This window comes from Diospyros lotus, chromosome 5 (assembly GCF_014633365.1).
Source record: "Diospyros lotus cultivar Yz01 chromosome 5, ASM1463336v1, whole genome shotgun sequence".
Classification (NCBI taxonomy): domain Eukaryota; kingdom Viridiplantae; phylum Streptophyta; class Magnoliopsida; order Ericales; family Ebenaceae; genus Diospyros; species Diospyros lotus.
Window position 1 is genome coordinate 23117447 of NC_068342.1, and position 22810 is coordinate 23140256.

General features: G+C 32.9%; 1 protein-coding gene across 2 annotated transcripts; it reads right to left on the reverse strand.

Moving 5' to 3' along the window:
* Positions 1-7498: 7498 nt before the first annotated feature.
* LOC127801656 (GRF1-interacting factor 2-like) lies at positions 7499-18430 on the reverse strand. 2 transcript variants are annotated; one of them, XM_052336959.1, is made up of 5 exons: positions 18265-18430; positions 18063-18166; positions 9515-9591; positions 8422-8506; positions 7499-8335 (listed from the first exon to the last, which is right to left on the reverse strand). In XM_052336959.1, exons 2-5 carry the CDS (start codon positions 18138-18140, stop codon positions 7919-7921), a joined length of 657 nt encoding a protein of 218 aa, XP_052192919.1. In that variant the 5' UTR covers positions 18141-18166; positions 18265-18430; the 3' UTR covers positions 7499-7918. The 2 variants fall into 2 exon arrangements, with proteins under 2 accessions (XP_052192919.1, XP_052192920.1); XM_052336960.1 differs by having other exon boundaries at positions 18255-18410.
* Between the last annotated feature and the right edge of the window lie 4380 nt (positions 18431-22810).

A 22810-nucleotide genomic window follows, 5' to 3' on the forward strand; every position in this document is an offset into this window, starting at 1 on the left:
TACTCAGAAAGAGAACAGTTTTGACCATTAATACTTTATTTATTTATTCCAAAATGTCTAACTGTGTTCTCCTATATATTAGTGATAAATATGATTATGCATATGTGCTAAATACTTATCATTTGTATCATGAACTACTTTGGTACTATATATTGTATATTTTGATGTGACGTTTATATACTAATCATGATATTTTTTATGTACTATTTAATGTTTCATGATGATGTATATTCTTGTTGTTATTTTGTTCATCATGATCAATTGTCTTTTAGGCATAATAAATCCATTTTGAATAATCAAAGTATCTATTTTTTTGCCTAAGGTCAATGATGCTTTCAGTATGGTCTCATGTCTGGAAGCACAGCCGACTCCCATGCTAAGGAAGTTGACTTTCCCACAAAAGTCGACCTAGCGTTGCCTAGGTTATCGCTTGTATCATGAGCTTATACATGATACTTATCCAAAATATTTTTATGAAAAATCTTATACGATGCATATGTATGCCTACATATATTATCATTCGCCACATCTATGTTTAGTTTATGAAAAATGCTATATTCAAATAACTTTACTACATGATAGTTTAAAATATTGTGATGTTTCTGATGATGTTCATGGTTTATGTACTATTTCTAATACTTCATGACATTTCTAAATATTCAATACTTTCTAGTTATCATCCATCATGCTTATGTTTATAAGCATTATGCTTAGCTAATTTCTCTCGTGGTTTATATTGTTTACATCTTTATTCTCTTCACTAATAATGTCTCTTTTGATTATAACAAAAAAGGAAGAGAAGAATGAGATTTTATGAGAGATCTTATGTATGAGAGGAGATTATATGTGTGAGAGCTAGGCAATCAGAGTTTTGGTCCTTAAAATTTTTGCAAAATATTTTATCTATTGAAAAAAATGGGAGAAGTATGAGAGATTAAAAGAATGAGTATTGTATCTATTAAAGCCATATCTATTTTTACTTATACTATTAGTATTTTTGAAATGAGAAGTTTATAATATAAGATTAAGGGGGAGTTCATATTTTTACATAAATTAATTATCTCATAAATCATGTTTTTGTCATCATAAAAAAATGAGAGCATGTTGAGCGAACTTGCTCTATTTAATTTTTAATTAAGTTTTGATGATTAACAAAAATGATATTTTGAATAAATATACTAATTGTAGTACCTAATTATTTTTTATTAACTTATAAAATATTTTTGACAGAGTATATGTATTATCAAAAGTGGTATTTTTCATTAAAATTATTTTTCAAGTAAAGTAAAAGTTTATTTAAAAGTATTTTGATTGTTACTATAGTATTTTGACTGTTGCTACAATATTTCGATTGTTTGCTATAGTACTTTCAACAAACACCTATAAATGCCCCAAACTCGTTTTTGAAGATCATCAATTATACATTTTGCACATACAAATCACCCAAAAGCTCTCAAACGCTCTCAAGTGAAAATCCAAGCAACCCAAGGCTTTCCAAAGATTCATTTTACATCCACCGAAGAGCTGCAAGGCAAGAGGAGAAAAGCGTTTCAAGTTTACTACGACAAATCCGAATTTCTCCATTTAAGGTCACTATTTTATTTTTTTTTATTTATATTTCATTGCCTTATTTGTACTTAATTGTTGATTCATTTGTGTCCAAAAGTAGACAAATACTTGTATCTATAAAAACTTGTTGTGAATTGTATTGGTTTCCTAGAACCATTAAAATCTATGGGTGTATCTAGTTTTCAAGATAAGTTAGGGAGAAAACCTTGGTGTTGGTGATTGCCTAGAATCCGTTGTAATCTATGAGTATATCTAGTTTTCAAAGTGAGTTAGGGAGAACACTTTAGTGAAATTGGTTTAGAGGAACCCCAAAGGTAGATAGACATTGGAAGAGTAGAGTAAGTGTGTGTGAAATTGCCTATTGTCTTATTTTATTTATTTTTGTTTTATCTTGTGACTTGCATTTTATCATTAATCTCAAACACTATTTATATATATTTGTTAAATATATTTTCTAATGTAATCATTAATCAATAATTGTCTTTAAAAATCACTCAATTCACCCCCTTCCCCTCTTGAGTGGCCATTCCCTAATGGACCAACATTAAGGAGGCATTAAGGATCCCAATTACTACTCATGACAAATGGAATTCTATCTTCCAAAGTAGGTGGTAGTTTTGTAGGCCCATATTTCAAAGGGGCATTAATTTTCCCAAGTTGGCCTTGAGTTGGCATTCCCACTTGGTGAGCTCGGTTACGGGCACGCACAATTTGTTCCCACTCGAGAATTTCCTCAACGATCTTTCTAACTTGAGACCTTAGAGGGGTCTTTGATGCACAATCTTGTCCATGTGAAGTACCATTTCGTTGGTCTACAACCTCCCATGCTTTTCTTCTCCTCGTTGTGTATCTACCTTTAGACAAAATCAAGCAAGAAAATTTCCCTTGGAAGAGTTGAGGTGGCCTATTTCTTTGTGAAGCCAAGTGCATTATTAAGGGAGGTAACTTAACAGTGGGAAAGAGATCTTGTAAGAAGCTTGACACTTTTGAATTCTTCCTATGTCTGTCAGTGTATGCCCCACAACTTGTGTTCAGTTGTACTTGATACACTAAAATCTAGTATTATTAGTGTATGGTCTACAATTTAAGTATTAAGTTGTATATGATACATTAAGGTTTGATATATTATGAGTAATATATCTATTTGTTTTATGTTGATGATATTCAATTGGCACATCTTTGTCTTTATATTGAATTATATTGGATGCCTAAAGACAAAGTCTTTAGGGATACTTTGTGTAGAAAAGAATTAAAATGTGGTTTTAATTGTAAGGTCTTTGATACATATAAGAGTATACCTTAAAACATCCTTGGTCAAAAGTTTCATTGAGACGAAACATCAATAACACAAAGAGATTGGTGTGTACTATGCCGTCACCTTAGGAAGGTGGCAGCTATGAAGCACGAAAACAGCTCGGAGATGTCGTTTCGGCGTTTCCAAATCGTTTCCCATTTCAAAAACTGGAAAAATGGCTTGAAACGTTTTTCAGGCCGTTTGTGTAATTTCTAGAAAATTCTGGGTTGTTTCAGAATTTATCAAAATTTGCTGAAAATGCGTTTCAGCCGCACGATTTGATGAAACCCTGATCTAAACTCCTCCTTTTTCCCTCTCTTTTTCTTCTTCTTCTTCTTCCAATTCGGCCCTGATTTAAACTCCTCATTTTTTCCTCTCTTTTTCTTCTTCCAATTCAACCCTGATCCAAACTCCCCATTTTTTCCTCTCTTTTTCTTCTTCTTCTTCTTCTTCTTCTTCCAATTCGATCGCCTTCGCGCGTTTCTGCAGCACGTTTTCCTGATATAATGCTTCTAGCTACAAAGGCTATAACTTATGCGATATGGATCCTCAGTCCTCAGGTTTTCTTGTTCGGCATGATGCAGTTCTGCTCTTTGTCAGAGATTCTTCTTCTTCTTCCAATTCGATCGCCTTCGTGTGTTTCTGCAGCACATTTTCCTAATATAATGCTTCTAGCTACAAGGGCTATAACTTATGCGATGTGGATCCTCGGTCCTCGGGTTTTCTTGTTCGGCATGAGGCAGTTCCTGCTCTTTGTCAGAGATTAATTGTTGTCCAGTACCTTGATGTAGCTTAACAAGTATGTTGAAAGCTGGAATAAGTACATTTACCCCTGTGCATATAAGCATGCATGATTTTGCCCCTATTTTAGTGTGCTGGAAGCTGGAATAAGTACCTTGAACCTCTCGTTTTTGTCTATTATTTATATTTGAATTTTTTTTTTATATTAAAAATTATATTTACAAAAAAACTCCTATATTTTTTAAATTTACAGTTTACTCCATGTTTCTGTTTCTTACTTTTTTAGAAAAATGTCGTTTCCGTGTTTCCGTTTCCGTGCAACCTTCGATGGAAGTTGATCTTACAGAATGTGGGCATTGGATGCCTAAGCTAGTACACGGGTGCTTAATGGAGAACAAGTTCACTAGACTGTGACCTGACTCAAGGATTCCAAATGGATCTTGCAAAGAGAGTATAAAGAAACCTTTTATGGCGTTTGTACAAATGATCCTCTAACTTGAGATCACCATAATGCCTTGTATGTGGATTTGTATACTTTGACACTATTATTGAAGCATCTCAATAAGGGGTGTGAGTGCAGTAGTGATTGGGTATGCTATGTGAAAGTAAATAAATATCACTACGAGGCAAGCAGCGTAGTTAACAAATTTTGAACTTTATCCCAATCTCAATGATTGGATCAACGTTGAAATCAAAACAATCACATACATAAGTCGTTTGGCAAGGAGAACGGAATGAGAGTATTATCTCCTTCTATTTTTTGTAGCTTGTGTATGGACAAAAAGAACATACCCTTTTCAAATTGATGCGGAAAAAAAACGAGAGAATATGAATGGCAATTTTTTCATCTCTTGAAAAATCACAAAAACATTCATAAAAGGGTCGACTCATATCCATTAGAGTTTAGGAAACCCTAGGAGGCCTTGCAATGAAACCCTAGGAGGCCTTGCTCCTCTATAAATAATGGATATGGGTCGACCCTTTTACCCTAGTCCAACTAGGAATTTAATTAAATATCCCAAATCCAATTATAAGTTTAAATAAAATATTTGGTCGAAATCTAATTTAAGCCCAAATATAATATTTAATTTAATATTTGGTCCACATACTTTATTTAGCACAACTATTAATTTAAACCCAAATATATTTATATATTTATTTTATTTTCTATTTGCCAATCCAATAAATATAAAAAATTATTAAATTAGAAACTCCTTCCTAATTTAATCAATTATCATTTTAGGAAACTCTTTCTTTTATGACGACCCCTCATCAAATCGACATCATTACGCCTATTTATTTTTTTTCTGTGAGAACCTACGACGGCACAATTTCTTGTCGAAGTGTCCCACTTAACCATACATCCGCTCTCATGGTTTAAGTTAGGGACCGTACATTTTATATATGACTCATTAGACTTCCGAATATGTTGGCAATGTGTTGGTACTGACACATAAGACAAGATTGACATCTAAGAAGACATCATGCCTATCCAATTATTTAGAAGGATTCATAATCCGTAAACAATCTTTCATAAGCATGGTTACCGTGTAATTCGATCATCTCGTCAATGTATCTTCTGTGATCTCAAGTTTGACGATGTATTACTTGATTACGATCACATGAGTTTTTTTCAGTCTTCTGGATATATTCACTCAATAGAAAATGAATTAATAACTCTTTATTGATCTCTTTCAACATGACCATGGATTTAAAGTGAATATCCACCGAAGACACCTTAGATACATCATTCTTTTTCAAGGGATAGACGAGTCTCATCTTAGTTATACACCCATCTCCATAAACCTCACGATATGCCCAACGATCACCTATATGCAATATTTATCTAGACCCATTGTAACGATGTCAAAGCATATTGGTTTTCTTATGAGATAACAGTGACAACCTTAGGTCTAAAAATTAGTTACACCCATCTCGTATGAGAATTCCATCAACATATAACCAAAATAGATTCTCATGGCGAGTTATGTCCAGTGACACGTTTTACAACATTAGTCACCTATGTACTTGTCTAGGCATCCCCATGCCTATGGGTGTGAGACCCCCAATATTATTAGAAAGCAAAAACATAGCACATACAAGTCTTACCGCAATTGTCAATGTCCATTCTTAACATTGCTACGACTTGGGACATTTAATAATGTCTACAAACTGTGATGCATCATCTCACATATTTATAGATTAATCACAGTATGTATCATATGGATTTCTATCTAGTTCATTTGGTCATTACAATAATAATAATAAACTAATAGAACAATTTCTTATAAAATTGAATAACTCTTTATGTAATAATAAATATGATTGCAATTGTCAATGTATAACATGCTCAATCTAATTGGGTTTAGAGCACATACAGTAACAATCTCTTACTTGCACTAGAGTCAATCACTCATGTATCTCATACGTGATGATCGAACATGACTTTCATGTTTCTTCTAGGACAAAGCTTTAGTCAAGGGATCCGCAACGTTGTCATATGCTGACACTTTCTCTATATATGTCACATCGGTTGATAATCTCCATTATTAGATGGTGATGCCATAATATAAGTTTGGTCCATTGATGAGACCATGGTTCATTTGCTTATGCGATGGCTCAATTGTTGTCACAATAACTATTATCAAATCAATAATATTAGACACCACTCCAAGTTCATCAATAAAATTACAGATCCATACAACCTCCTCAGCTGTTTCAGAGGTTGTTATGTATTCGACTTCAGTTGTTGAATTTGTCACTATCTCTTGTTGAAATTCTTCCAACTCATGACCTTACCGTTTAGGCAAAAGATGGACCCGAACTGTGACTTGAAGTCATATTGGTCAGATTGAAAACTACCATCATGCAAAGGTTGTGAATAGTCAAGACATAATTCATCGACCTTAGTTAAGGAGAGATATGTCTCCTGAGTCCTTTGGTGAATGATGACTTGAAGTCTTTGGCCATAGTTAAATGTTGACCCAAAAGAAGTCATTCTTTCGAGAGACCAAAGAATATTATAGTTAAACTAAAAATGAATTGACACTATTTCCATATCCTTGTTTGATCGAGACATTTTAAATCGATGAAGGGATTGAATTACATGGGAAAACTACCATTGAAAGGCAACGATCACAACTTAATCTTTCTACCAATTAGGGGCCATGATGGATTGAATGATGAATTGAAATGGTTGAAGTTAAAGTTGAACTTGAAGTTTGGAACTTGATAATTTGGTTATGACTTATGAATTTGTTTCATTAAAGATAAACTTGGAATGTTAAATTTGGTTATAAGTTTTTTCTTTTTTTAGAAATTAAGTTGAATGTTTATATTTTGTTATTATTATTTTTGTGAAGTTTGATATTAAATTAAATATTGAATTTGGTGATTGTTTAATTTGTTTTATGTAATTAGATGTTAATTCAGAATGTAGCAATATGTGGATTGTCGATTCTTATTTAATTTTTTTTTTTTTAATTTTGATTAAATTGTGTTGATTGTTGATTCTTAATTTGTATGGGATGAAGACTCCTACTTTCATTTGTCGCCTCATCTCCTCCATCACGAACAAGGCTACGTCAAGACCATCAATTTCCATTCCAGCCACGTCATTCATTCCTCTAACGATGCCCTTCCACCTCCAATTGATTATTTTTTCTCATTCCGACCTATCAAAATTCTTATACACCAAATATAATAATAAAATAGAATAGCATTTTCATTATTGATCACACCAAATATGATAATAAAATGAAATAAATATTTGTTTCCATCCTCGTTGCCTCCAAAATCATTCCATCTATCGAAAGAGGCCCTAATTTAAGAGTTCCCTTCTCTCTCTTCCTTCCTTCCTCCTCCCCGCATTCAAGCACCAGCAGATCTCTAATATCTCAAAACAATCACTTAATCCAACTAGTACGTCCTACTGACTATCTTCAGCAGGTCAGTAATCATAATTTCGCGCCATTGACGAGACAACCTAACAGACCATAACCAACGCTGAAAAAATGGCCAATCACTACTTTTACAACACCCAGCAAGCACCCGTTAAAAAAAGCTCTTACAAAAATGCAAGTTCACAAAGATCAAATCAATCTTTCTCGTCACTGCTAAACGGTCTTCTGTCAACTTTTGCTTGCATTTTCATGGACATGCCAGGACTTAAAAAAACAAAAGCACCTACCTAAACCGAAGAAACATGGAACTGGATAATGTCGCCGTAACAAATACCATCCCATCCTAACCTAAGACAGAGCGACCCTAATATCAACAACCATACATACGCAGTGGCACACTCCACGGGCCACTTCACTTGGCATCCTCTCCACCATCAGCACCGCCATGCCCAGCACCTGAGCTGCCCTGCCCATCGGCGCCAGCAGCTCCAGCTCCAGCTTCGGAGGGATCTTGCTTGCTTCCTCCACGCATGTCACTCATGCCTGAAGCAGGAGGTGGAACACCGCTGCTGCCACCACCAAAAGTGGCCTCAGCATGTGGGGGTTGCATGCCACTGTTTGGCACACCAGGTCTCATGCCCAGTTGCCCTTGCATGGCTTGTTGATGGTGTGGGTGCAACTGCTGCTGCTGGTGTTCTTGCAATTGGTGTGGATTATTAAACTGTAGAGGCATCTTCTGGGGGAATATACCTTGCTGCTGGGCCATAGCCGCTGCCTGAGGATGTTGCATGTAAAATCCTCCTGCTTGCATTGCAGGATGTGGAGCCATCTGAAGAGTGTTGACACACAGATAAGCAAAACAAGCATTAAAAGCAAATGAATCAATGAAAACAGTTTTCTGCATCAGTAAATAACCTGCGTTGGCATTGTGGGAGTTTGGGGCTGGGCATCAGCAATTGCAGCTAAATACATCAAATTCTTTTGAAGCTGAGCCTGGTATCTAAATCATACAGAATTCACGTCCCACAAAAGACAAGCCCACATAGAGAAACAAAATAATTAGCCAACATACTCCCCTGCAGACACGAGATCAAGAAAGAGTGCCAAGTGCATACTAGTGTCACCAACAAAATGGATACTTCAAGTAAATTTTATGGTCAATATCCTCTCATACAAGAAGTTATTATCTTACCCCAGGACCTCTATGCGCTAGCAAATTAAACTAACCAACCACAAAGGGATACCATTACACCAACAGTAACAACAAAGACAAGCAAACAAAAACACTCAAGGCAGTATGAATTTTATTTAGGACAAAAAAAAAACAAATTCCAAATTATTCCTTTCATATCATGTGTAACGCCATCTATATGCATCTCTGATATCAATAGAAACAAAAATATTATACAGCTCATATCAGAACCACCAACAATGTATCAATAAAATATGATACTTTACTGCATAGCCACTATAAAGTAACTGCTACATGGCTGAAACGATTAGATAAATGATGACCACCCAAGAGGCAATTTAGATTTCAATTAAATTAATTTCCATATATGGAGTTAAGCTAAGTGAGGGCAAGCCTTCTTAGCAATGATAAGGTTGCTTCTTTGTAATTGGAAGGTCTCAGATCAGACTTGTAAAAACAACCAAGGATAAGGCTACTTATATAATAAAACCTTGCAATGTAGGGAGCCTCATGCATTGGAGTCGCCCTTTACTAAGTTAAGCTAAATAAACAGAATGCTAATAAAATATCAAAGAATGCCCTGCTTAGCTCAGTCTAAAAAGGTTTTTAACACACAAGAAAATAATGTGATAAACATAATAACTGGAAATTTGTAAGGGTAGTCCTAAAACTAGAAGTTTGAAGAATTATATTCAAATGTGTAGCTCAAAAAATTCATCACAGGCCAATCCACAGTATATTTTAAAAGTATAAATCAAGTGTTCAAACACAAACTGCACAGCACACACACCCCCACACAAGAGGGAGAGAACTTACTGGGCGCATTCAGCAAGTTTCCCAAGGTTTTGATTGTCCAAAATTGCCAAAATCAACTTCTTGTTTTCATCGAGATACTACATCAAGCATTTAGGAAGAAATGTGCACATCAGCATATTTAGTAAAGTAATAATGTAGTCCCATAATGGCAGTAAAAAAACTCAAGATCACTCAAACTCTACTCAAATTGTGACAAGAATATAAGCACGAGGGCCTGTGTCACAGAATATGAGAAGCACTAACCCACAAGAACGGGAAGCATAAATTTCCTGTAACAACTCACTTCCAATGATGTAATATTTAGCATAAATTAGCTCAGAACATAATTATCCAACAAGACATTATTCCTAAAGATTTGAACATGCCCCAACCCTAAAACACAAGCAATAATATTTCTTTAGACAAGTAAAAGGACTCATAATAGTTTTGTGTCTCCCTATTTTTGAGCCCTGAAAATTCTTAAATCAAGTAGTCCTCTATTTCAGAATATCAATCTACAGAAATGTCAGTGATACCAATTCCTAGTGAATTCATATAACCTTTATTTGCCCAATAGTTACTCGGTCTGTAATTATTTCACTCACTAGATCTGGTTAGCTATACAAGTCTAATGGCACATCAAAGGCTTCCGCCAAGATACTTGCTCAAGACATGAGCACATGTATAGAGACAAAACAACACATTTCTAGGTTCAAACATGAAAGATGACTAATTAGTAAAATAATGCAACTTTAAAACTAGGTCCAATGAGAAAACTGAAAAGTATGACATGCACCAGAAAAACCAATGAGTCGACCTTGTGAATAAATTGCAGAAATACCAAGAAGAAGAATAGCCAAAAAAAATTATTCAAAATATGTAACAATATATACAATTGCATGTCAACCATGGTATGTGACTCAAAAATAATGGGAAAAATTTATATGTATGTTATTTGATAAGGCAGAAGAAATATACATACATATATATATATATGCATGTGCACAAATTCAGCACAACAAAAGAAACTTGAATGACAAGGACTCATGTATCTTAATGTCTGCCCTAAACTTTGATAAATTGAAAATAAAACGTGAATATATTATTGCTCAGAGATTGATTAAAAAAGTTCACCAAGTGAAGATAAGGCACAATCTTTTAATTAATCACAGCCCAATTAGGTGAAATGAATCAAAACAATAGTTTCTAGTTTTTATCTGAAATATTTAGTCACTGCCCAAACTCATCCTGAGCCTGAATGGTGCACAATAGTCGGGGAGGGAGGGAGGGAGATTCACTATACAAATGTATATCACTGCTGTTAATGGTTCTTATGGTTCTTAAGCAGGTTTTTAGATGGAAAGTATTTCATAGTTCAAAGAGACTTTCTACACTAAAGTCCAAGTTCGCCCATGCAGATAACATGTTCAATTCATTTTTTATTAGCTGAAATATTCAATAAAAAAGAAGCTAACACTTCTACTACTTGAAAAACAAATAATAAATTAGATGTCCCCGCCACTATGCAAGATAGATATGGTGTCTTATTCTTGTGGAGTTTAAGGTTGCTTTGGTGATGCTGAGCAAAATTTGGGAGTTACTGCTCTCTTCGCCACATAGCTGTCTCAGGCAAAATATGAGAAGGGTGTGGAATATCAGCCTGCTTTATGTGATCTGGATTGTTTGGAGAGAAAGAAATAGAACAATTTTTAGGCCGTAGAAAGATTGACTCATCTTCTTAAAGGAGCATTCTGTATTTCCCATTTTGAGGTTGAAAGAGGATTCCTATTTTTGTCTATCCTCTCTTGCCTTGTTCATAGAAAAATTATGTCATAGATAGTTATTTTCTAATTTTCTCTTTCTTTTATTTCTTCTCTTCTTGTTTAAGGCTTTCCCCTTTGAAGCTTTTACAATGATACTTACAAATAAATAAATGGGTGTCCAATTTGCAAAACACACACAAGATCACAAAAATTGCAAAAGAAATCACAATGTGTAATATTCATTCATGATCTATATTTCATATTATGATGATATTGCAGCATGCACACTCAATTTAATTTATCTAAGCTCTTATCTACCAAAAAATAAACAATCTAAATCCATTTTTGTAGAAAGCAAGATATTGCAAGCAAAAACATTGAGCCTGGTGAATTACTATGAAACATAACCTAAAAACAAAGTAATCACTCCCATTGTGTGGCAAAAATTTTCTTCCCAAATAGCGCATGCAGACCATGAAAAATGCCATGTATAAATTATATGTTTGTTGCCACATCAATCAATTAGAGTTAATGCCATAGTATGAGATGAAAGAACATCAAAATAAGTGCAGAATTTGGGCTAAAAGCAGTCTAAAATCAAAGCTAGAACAAAAATATGAAATTTAACATTTAAAAAACCTCAAAAGTTGAATAAGAATAATAAGATTGCCTATAAAACTATCTACTAGGGTTACAACAGTCATTTGTCATGCACCTAGGGCTGTCCTAGGGTTTACAAAGGAATTTGGAAGAAACCAGGGAACATTGAGCAGAAATGGAGGGAGAAACAGAACAGAGAGACAGAGAAAAGAGAATTGAGGGAGAACAGGAGATTGTGAGAGAGATGACTGAAATTCAGATTATCATTCCACCCTGTGATTCTCTAACTGATCTACCCTATTTATAGGTTGTTGTATCCTTTCAGTTATAATACAACTGAAAGGTAAGGTACAACTGCTACAATAGCAATATACAACCAAATGAGAAATACATATAATATATAATTACTATTATATCCTTGGGAATCCTTGGAGTCGTGACAATCCCCCCCCTCCTTGAGAGAGTTTTTGTCCCCAAGAACTTACAGCAATTGGCACTGTTCTTCATCCAATCCCTGCTTTCACTATCTAATTTATCCTTCTTTCTTTCTTTCTCCTTCTAGCCTATTCCTCTTCACCTTTATGTTCCTTCTCTTTTGCTTTTCCTGAAAATGTAAAATGTAGTCCTCAAAGATATCCATGACAAAGCTCTCTTCTCCAATTGATCTATAAGTTTCAATAACTTCCTGGACCTTCATGCAGTCATTACACCTTTCCTCAGCCTCAAGCTTCTTTCTTTGGTCCAAGTACTCATTGAATGTCTGTCTACACTCACCAAAAATTCTTAAAGCCCCATTCCTCTTGTCATTGATGATTATTCACATTGGATGCTCCCACATCCACTTAAGACTCCACATTTATAGACTTCACAGATGCTTTTAAAGCATCTGTTGCTTCCTGCATGCTAGCATACACCAAAAGTTCATCTGCAATAAATTTCTCATCTATTGCTGACATAGTGACATTCATATCTTGAGACAGAGGTCCAAAATTCCTCCTGTAATAATTTTCTGGAGTACAAAGGTCCAAAATTCCTATTCTTAAGACTTCATCAGCCTTATAATCAGTTTCCTTAGAGCCAATATAAGATTGCTTAGGTCCTAATTGTTCAATCAAAACTTCTTTAACTGCATGTGGACCATTACAAACTTGATCCAGCATAAGATAGATGTCACAGGCACATATCTCATCAGATGCACGAAAGATCTCATCGCAACTCTTTATCTCCGGCCTGAGCTATATCATTAGCTGCAGTAGAAAAATTCCGAATAGGCAAACCACCTTCCTCTTCATTGTCAGCTGCCAAGATATCTCCAACGATATCATCTCCAGTGTCTGAATCAATCATTTCATGATCAAAACTGCCAAGATAGTCATCTTGAATTTCCTGATCCATGGCCGGTACTTCATCAACTTCTTGCAGATCGGAGGTCTTAGGTAGGATTCCAGCTCCTGCTGGAATTGATTCTACAGTGGATCTTGAATCCACTGGTATACTGACTTGATACAGTTTGGTTATCATAATCTCGATTGCATCTAGCTTTTGGTTAATATTAGCGAAATTTTCCGCTCCTCTTCTGCTAATTGTCTCAATTGTCTGTACACTTCTTTCCAAGGATTGCACAGCTTCTCTGGCTGCCTCCATTTCCTCGATTTACTATGCTCTGCTTCGCCTGAATGTCAGACTATAATTGATTGCCTCACAAGTCAGCAACCAAAGATCAGCTGCGCTGGAGTAACTGTTAACATCAGATAACCTAGGATCTGTTGAAATCCTTGAAAATTCACTTCTAAATAGCCTGCTGAAATCGCCTAGATTTTAGAATAAAAAGAATAACTGCCTCCTAAATTTGATCTACTCTATTCTGCCTTCAAATTCACCTAGATTCTATCACTGAACCACCTTGATCAGTTGCTACAAATTGCTAAAATCACAGCTGAGAATCAACCGACTATGATAGCACCTCCTAAAATTGATCGACTCTGCTGCAGCTTCTTGAAAATCACCTGCGATCAGCGTTTAAGGATAGTCTTGCTCTGATACCAAATGCTCTGATACCAAATGTCATGCACCTAGTGTCCTAGGGTTTAGAAAGGAATTTGGAAGAAACAGGGGGAGAGAGAGCAGAAATGGAGGGAGAAACAAAACAAAGAGAGAGAGAGAGAGTGAGAGAATAGAGAATTGAGGGAGAACATAAGAGATTGAGAGAGAGAAATGTAGAGAGAGATGACTGAAATTCATATTATCATTCCACCCTGTGATTCTCTAACTAATCTAGCCCATTTATAGGTTGTTCTATCCTTTCAGTTACAATACAACTGAAAGGTACAACTGCTACAACAACAATGTACAACCAAAAGAGAAATATATATAATACATAATTACTATTATATCCCTGGGATCCTTGGGGTCGTGACAACATTAATCTCAGTCATTGATCACAAATGACTCTAACCATAGCCATCCACCTATATTAAAAAAAAAATCACATGCTAGCCACATGACAACTTATTTAAGTAATAATATAAATACTAACCATAAGCAAACAAATAAAAACACTAATACTTTAAATAACATGCTCCTACATCAATCTCTCTGGATTGAAAAGAAACTCAGCTGTGATGCGAAAACTTTGACAACTTCAGCATATATTTCTAGATCAATCCTCTTGAACCAATCTTCTATAATCCAAGTACTTTCAATAGTTGGTTTACATAGCCATTTCACCAGGAATCTTCAATATTGATTTCCCCTACTTGGCTTCACTTCCTTTACATTTAGCTCATATCTTCAATAATATCTTTGCCGTTCTTGGTAAGCATTGCACTTGATATTCTATTGCAATCACTTCACCATCAAATCCCTCAAGAGAAACAAGTCAAAAACATTAAAGATTGGCTGATTTGTTAGTGATACGGCTGCTCTATTAGGTAAGCATTAGAGCAGATTTTCTCCAACACCTTACATGACCCTAATTACCATGACTTGAGTTTGTGACAAGTACCATTAGGCAACCTTTCTTGCTTCAAATGCAGAAGCAAAATCTCCCTAATAGGGATATCTTTCTATTTTGATTTTAGAAATGAGATTTAGATTAGGTTTTATCATGTTCTGTTTTGATTTATCATAGTTGTTTAGATAATAGAAATTTATTTGATTTAGGGATTAGATAGAGTTATATTTGATTTTAGAAATTATAATCATATTTTAATTAGTTATTATCTTTTAATTGACTATTTATAGGCAACATATGCAACCTCCCTCTTCAAACTTTTTCACTAGATGATGTTAATCAGTAGCTGAGGAATAAACCCCATTGCTGTCCTTTAAAAGCTGCTCTAACCTCTTCATTGACCAGCCTGCGAATATGTTCTGCAGAAGCCTCCCCATCATCACTTACTTTTAGATTCCTACGGTAAAGGCACTAGTCAAGCAGGTGTGTAGGTGTGTAGGTTTCAAAAGTATAAAACTTCAAATAGTGTCTTTTTAATGCTTCTATTCACCGAATTATTTAAGTAAATTCAGCTTGTGATATCAAAAAATCCCAGGTATTCACGTTATTTCCAACAACACATCTGAACATGTTTCCTAAACTTCAGTTGATTGGGTTTTTTTTTTATCATCCATTTATGGATGACAAGTGCTGGAATATTTTAGCTGGCTTAACCAATTTGCTCAACAAAATTCTCATAAAATGCCCCACGAGTTTTACATCTTTATCAGGAACAATAGTAGTTGGAACTCCATGTAACGCTACCACTTCTTTGACAGATTGAGGTGCTAGCCAGTCTTTTATGTCTTGAACTTTATTTGAAACTAGTTTTAATATCCCTAAATAACCAATAAAACCATGAAATTTAACTTCAGGCTACCAAAAGATGCACTTCTACAGGTGTATATGTGGTTGCTCTTTGTGGAATACCTATAAAACTTGACCAAAATTACTCAAATTCTCTCCCTTAGCGTGACTATAGATCAAAATGTTATTAAAATGAACTACAGCAAATGATCTCAAGAAATATTTAATAACCCAATCATAACTAGCATGAATGTGCTCAGTGCATTAGAAAGCCAAAATGGCATCACTAGCCACTCATAAAGTTCATCCTATGTTTTGAATGTTGCCTTCCATTCATCACTACTTCCTAATCTGATTTGGTGATAATCACTCCCAAAATCATTCTTAGAGAATACCCTAGAACCACCCAATTTATCAAGCATGCCTTCCAAGCAAGGAACAAGAAATGGATATTTTAGTATATCTTTTTTTATGGGAGAAACGTTGACACAATCCTCCAAGAACCATCTTTCTTGGGAGTAGGAAAAGCTGGATAAACACAAGGTTTTTGGCTTTCCACTTCAAACTTCGCATGTGCTGAACACAAGGTCTTCCACCATTAAACTGCAGTACCCTTCAATTTAAGCTTTGCAAATGACACCTTCCTATCTTCTATCATTGGCGTCCACTCAAAACAATTCTATGAGCTGGCTTCCCAATCTAAGTAAACTTTTGGATGCATATTTCCATGAAAAAATCAACAACCTAAATATTGATTCCACCACCACTCAAATCAAGGGCATGTAATAATCTTTCTCCAAATATACCTCTTACGAAAAAATGAGCAAGTCCAGAATCATTAAACGGGTTTTCATATTCTCCATCTTCAAGTTCACCATCAAGACAACCTTTCAACACGTCAAAAAGGTAGTGGCCACCTTCCATATTCACCATATGCGTTCCCACATTTTTCCCATCACCACCAAGCTTCCACAGCTTGCGACAAATGTTCAAGCATATACTCATCTCAGACAATTCTATTCTTCGGTTTGGTTGCCTGTTCCACATCCTCTGCTATGTCCAGCTTTAGCTCCAGAGCAGGAAAAAAAAAAAAAAAACTAGCACAATTATAGGATCTTTTCACCCTAATACCACTTTGAGATGGTGTGAGAAGAAGAAACAGCAAAACAAGTGCAAAATTAGGGTTAAAAACTGTATAAAATCAAAATTGGAATGGTAAATGAAATTAAAGGTTTAAGAAAACCTCAAAAGTTAAACTAGAACAATATAGTTGCTACAAAGTGGTTATAGTAATCATAAATCTCAACCATGGTCACAAGGGAAGCTTTTTAATCTTAACCGTTCATCCATATTAAAAAAATTACATGCTATTGACTTAACTACTTATTAAAGCTAATAATATAAATACTAACCATAGGCTAATCTTGAGAAATACCCTATGGTTTATAGGCAATACACAACTGACAAGTCATTAACTTTGCAAAAATGTAGCTCCCAGCCTGCCAATATAAATAACTCTGACACTTAAAATATATCACAAAGTAAACACCAAATGCATATCGCAAGGGGCATAGATTCAATAGGTCTTCTTGCAAATCTTCAAAGGAATTCAGGTACAAGAAAGACTTATTAAATTATGTGACATCACAAAGTTCACAACCTGAGTTGATTTAAGACCAGACAGAGGTGGAAAGTGAAAACTCGTGAAGTTGTTAGTAGATTTGAATTAATATATAGGTGATATTATATCAAAATTTATTAACATCACATTATAAATTAGATAATAATTAGTCTTCAAAACCTTTGAGAACCTTCAGCTTGTACGTGCCAATTTCTATAAATTCATCCCTTCAATGCTCATTCTCATAAGGAACAAGAGATAGAGATATTTGAAGAGTAAGTACATCTCAAAAATTAATCAGGCCAATACCGCCACAACCTACATTAAGATATGCTATACCTTATCGTTCATCAAACAGTTGAAGTTACAACCTGCAGCTGAAGTACAGAATGAAGGATGGAGACCGGGGGGGGGGGCTTCAATATTATCTTGTCAGCAAGAGGGACTATCAAGCAAAAATAGCTTTACAAATATTTAGACTGAACAGTGATAGACGCTATCTCACAAAATTGGCAGTCTAAATGCCCAAGGAGAAAAAGATTAGGAGATCAACGTGTTTTCAGTAAAAGTGATCATTCCCTTTCTAGAACAGCATAGCATGCTGAAGTGATTTGCAGAACAAATTGGTATGGACAAAATAGAATGTAACCACCATCCTAACTCAGTAACTCAAACACGCAGAATTCATTGAACACACGATCAATTAATACATGATTCTGAAATAGGAAATAGTCTACTTGTGCAAGAGAAATTTATGACGGGGGAGGCACCGAATAAATAGTCTACCTTTTGAATCTGCTCGGTGGTGATGTTAGTAGGAGGGAATGAAGGCATCATAGGAATCATCGGCGGTGGTTGCTGCATCTCTGCTTCCTTGTAAAACCCTAACCCTAGCGTGCCAAAATCTCCCAAATTGTTAAAAGCACAAAACCAATTACGCCATGGAACCAGAAGAAATGGTTTGGTAAAAACACGTACGAGAGGGTACCTCGTGATGTGGGGGCTCGTTTAAGATTCCTCAATCAAACCGCTTCAACGGAGATGTCATCCGACGACCGACCAATCCGACGACCGACCAATCGTGGGTAAGTCTGCTGATGCTTTATTATAAAGTCATTTACGAAAACAATTCAACTGCTCATATACGGCGGTTTATATAGTTTGACGCGTAAAGGGCGTCCCACGGTCTGACGCAACTTGTTTTTTGTAGCATGTTATATATATATATAAACATTAGTTTGACTCTTATAAATGATACATCAATACAAAATGTTTTTCCAAGTGTCAAAATTGAGTATTTAAGCAGTACTTTTGTTTATTTTAAGATAATATTAATTATTATTTTAAAATACTAATTAAATCTTATTTTTAATTATAAAAACAGTGGTATTAGTTAATAAAATATTATATAATACCATTAATTAATCATCAACTAATAAAATTATTTTATAACACTAAAAACAAGATATAATAGATACATTTATTTTGAAAATAATATACATTTACGATTTTAGGACAATAATTAACATTTTTTCATAATCATATTTAATTTAGGGAAATTTTGTTCGGAAATTTCTGTTTTTAGCTTCTACCATAAATTTAAAATTTTTACATTCCATTTATAACTTTTTTGCTTCAAACTTTCTATTTATAGTTGAAAATTAGTTTATTTATCATATAAATGTATCTTTTTATCTATATATATATTATAACAAAACAGCTGTCAAAATTTTTCCCGCCCATTTCCAATTACTATTTTGATATTTTATTATATTTTTTAATATTTTTTACTTACCCAAAATAGAATTTTATAGGTCATTAATTAAGTCTAGATTTGTGAAAAACGTGTAGTTCTTGGAACACATAAATGGTTTTTTTTATGGTTGAATAGTATTTGGAGAATGTGTAAATATACTGATATATGAAGAGACAAGATATAATCTATATTATTAATTTTTAAATATTAATATAAAATTTTAATTAAAATAAATTATAGAAAAATGAGAATTTTTTAAATCAGGAGAAATTTTGAGATATCAGGTAATATTGCCGAATACTAACTGTCAAGGAAATTTTTTTATTTTATATATAGTTTAATTAATTTAAATTTATTTTTTTATAATTTTAAATGTTATAATTTTATATATAACTTAAATGTTATAATTTTATTTTTTAACTTTATTTTTTTTATTACTTTATTAAAAATGTGACATATCTTAAATGTGATAATTGACCACTAGAGGGAATATGTAAAATCATGTATGAATAATCAATTTTAAAATTTTGATTATTATTATTTATATAATTAATTGATTATTTAAATTATCTTTATTTTATATATAGTTTAATTATTTTAAATTTATTTTTTTATAATTTTAAATGTTATAATTTTATATGTAACTTAAATGTTATAATTTTATTTTTTAATTTTATTTTTATTTGTTGTTTTCTTAAAAATGTGACATGTCTTAAATGTGGTAATTGATTGCTAGGAGAAATATGTAAAATCATGTATGTATAATTAATTTTGAAAATTTGATTATTATCATTTATATAATTAATTAATTATTTAAATTATCTTTATTTTATGTAGTTTAATTAATTTAAATTTATTTTCTTATAATTTTAAATGTTATAATTTTATATATAACTTAAATATTATAATTTTATTTTTTAACTTTATTTTTTTTGTTGCTTTTTTAAAAATTTGATCTGTCTTAAATGTAGTAATTGATTGTCAGGAGAAATATGTAAAGTCATACATGGATAATCAGTTTTTAAAATTTGATTATTATCATTTATATAATTAATTGATTATTTAAATTATCTTTATTTTATATATAGTTTAATTATTTTAAATCTATTTTTTTATATTTTTAAATGTTATAATTTTATATATAGCTTAAATGTTATAATTTTATTTTTTAACTCTATTTTTATTTGTTGTTTTCTTAAAAATGTGACATGTCTTAAATGTAGTAATTAATTGTTAGGAGAAATATGTAAAGTCATGTATAATTAATTTTGAAAATTTGATTATTATCATTTATATAATTAATTAATTATTTAAATTATATTTATTTTATGTAGTTTAATTAATTTAAATTTATTTTCTTATAATTTTAAATGTTATAATTTTATATATAACTTAAATATTATAATTTTATTTTTTAACTTTTTTTTTTTTTGCTTTCTTAAAAATTTGATTTGTCTTAAATGTGTTAATTGATTGTCACGAGAAATATATAAAGTCATATATGGATAATTAATTTTAAAAATTTGATTATTATCATTTATATAATTAATTAATTATTTAAATTATTCTTATTTTATATATAGTTTAATTAATTTAAATTTAGTTTTTATATTTTTAAATATTATAATTATATATATAATTTAAATATTATAATTTTACTTTTTAACTTTATTTTGATTATTATCATTTATAATTAATTGATTATTTAAATTATCTTTATTTTAAATATAACTTAAATGTTATAATTTTATTTTTTAACTTTTATTTTTTTACTTTTTTTAAAAATTTGACCTATTTTAAATGTGGTAATTAATTATTAGGAGAAATATATAAAATCATATATGGATAATCAATTTTGAAAATTTGATTATTATTATTTCTATAATTAATTGATTATTTAAATTATATTTATTTTACATACAATTTAATTAATTTAATTTTTTTTTTAATTTTAAATGTCATAATTTTATTTTTCAACTTAATTGATTATTGTTATTTATTTAATTCTCTTTTTTCCCATTGGTCTACTTCAAAGATGTGCTATATGTTGGACTTTGAGAAATTAAATACAAATTAAATTTGTGTTTTGAAAATTATGTTAAGTAAGATTTGGATTGTGTGGCAAAGTGTGGGACAAAAAGGGAAACTTAATGGTGACATGTGATTTGATAAATTGAGAGAAATAGGAGAATTTGAAGGAAGAAAAAATAATAAAAAAAACAAATATCTCTCTCTCTTCTTCCTCTTCATTCCCGTTCAACACTTCCATTTACTCGCTTCTCCTTTCTCAATTCTTCTTTACTTTTATTTAGTAAATTTTAACCGTATTTTTTAACTAATTTGATCTTTTGGTGTAACATAACACTACTATTCTGTCAAGTAAGTGATATGAATGCAACTAGGAAAAATTAGGCCTTAAGGATTCATGTGGTACGCACATATGAGACAAATACACGTGAAAATTAAAAAAAAAAAATGTCTACCATTGAATGCATATTTTAGAATAAAGATGTTGGTTATCATTTATTCTTTTCTCCTGTTATCATGTAATTTTTGTATTTTTTTACGCATTGCTTATTGTATTATATATTAATTTAGATTTATTTTTTATATGGTTTCGAGATAAAGTTATGTGCTTTTTATTGTTTGTCTACCCTTGAATGTATATAAGGAAATCTTTCAAAATTTGTAATCCTTTTGTTGTATTCTCATGATTGTAACACAATTATTTTGTTTATTTTTTACTTCTTTATTGTGATTTTCATTTATTGTAAGTACTAAATTATACAACTTTCGCTTTAACGATTTATTTATTTTTTTCAATATCCATGCATCGCATGGGTGATCCACTAGTTATGAATAAATTACATTGACACCTTGAGATTTACCTTAATAAAATAAAAATATCACCCATGTGTTGTTATCTAATTACAATAATTACATTTATTTATTTTGGGATCATGTAAAATAGAGTCCAAGAGAGAAGGCAGAGGGCAGACACCATTGGAGGAGATGGGCAGCAGAGGGCTCGACCCCCTAGGCGAGGGAGCTAAGGGGAGAGGCATCATAAAAGCTATAGGATCTGCAAGACAAAAGACAATCAGGGGACATGCAGGGATCTTCCTCACATAGGCCTCCGATGCCTAAGTTAGATATTGATATTCGAAAAATAGAATGCAAATGCATGTAGATGTATGTATTATGTGTCCAATGTAAGCCTCTGGCAAAGTAGGTTCCCGATAAGGCCAAATAGATTAGAGGTATATTCGGGGTGAAAATGCCTCGAGGAATATCCTTCAAATGGGCCGAAGAGCTTTTTGGAACCATCGAGTCACTTGGGTCCAAGAGACTTTGAGTAAGCCTCGGACCTTCACATGAAGGTATATTTGGGGTGAAAGGCTTGATTGGATATGCAGCAGTTTCCAGGAAAGGTCATCCACATCCACATATACTTGTTTAATATTAAACCCATGGCATGGAATGAAGTGCAACATAGAGCCTAGAAGAGTTTTCGGGAGGCCAAGAGGGCTTAAGAATTGGATGGGTCTTTGGGAGGCCAAAGAAAATGAGCATCGAGGGCCCCAAAAATTTGGGAGAGTCTCTGGGGGAAAATAAGCAAGCTGCGGGAGACACATGAGGGACTTCGGGACGTCCGGGACAGCTAAGACCTCGGGGACCCAAAGGGTTAAAATACCATTTCAAGGGCGTGACCAACCCTTTTTATAGGGCGAGGCGCCTTACCCTTTTTCTCTTCTTATTTATATATATGTATATATGA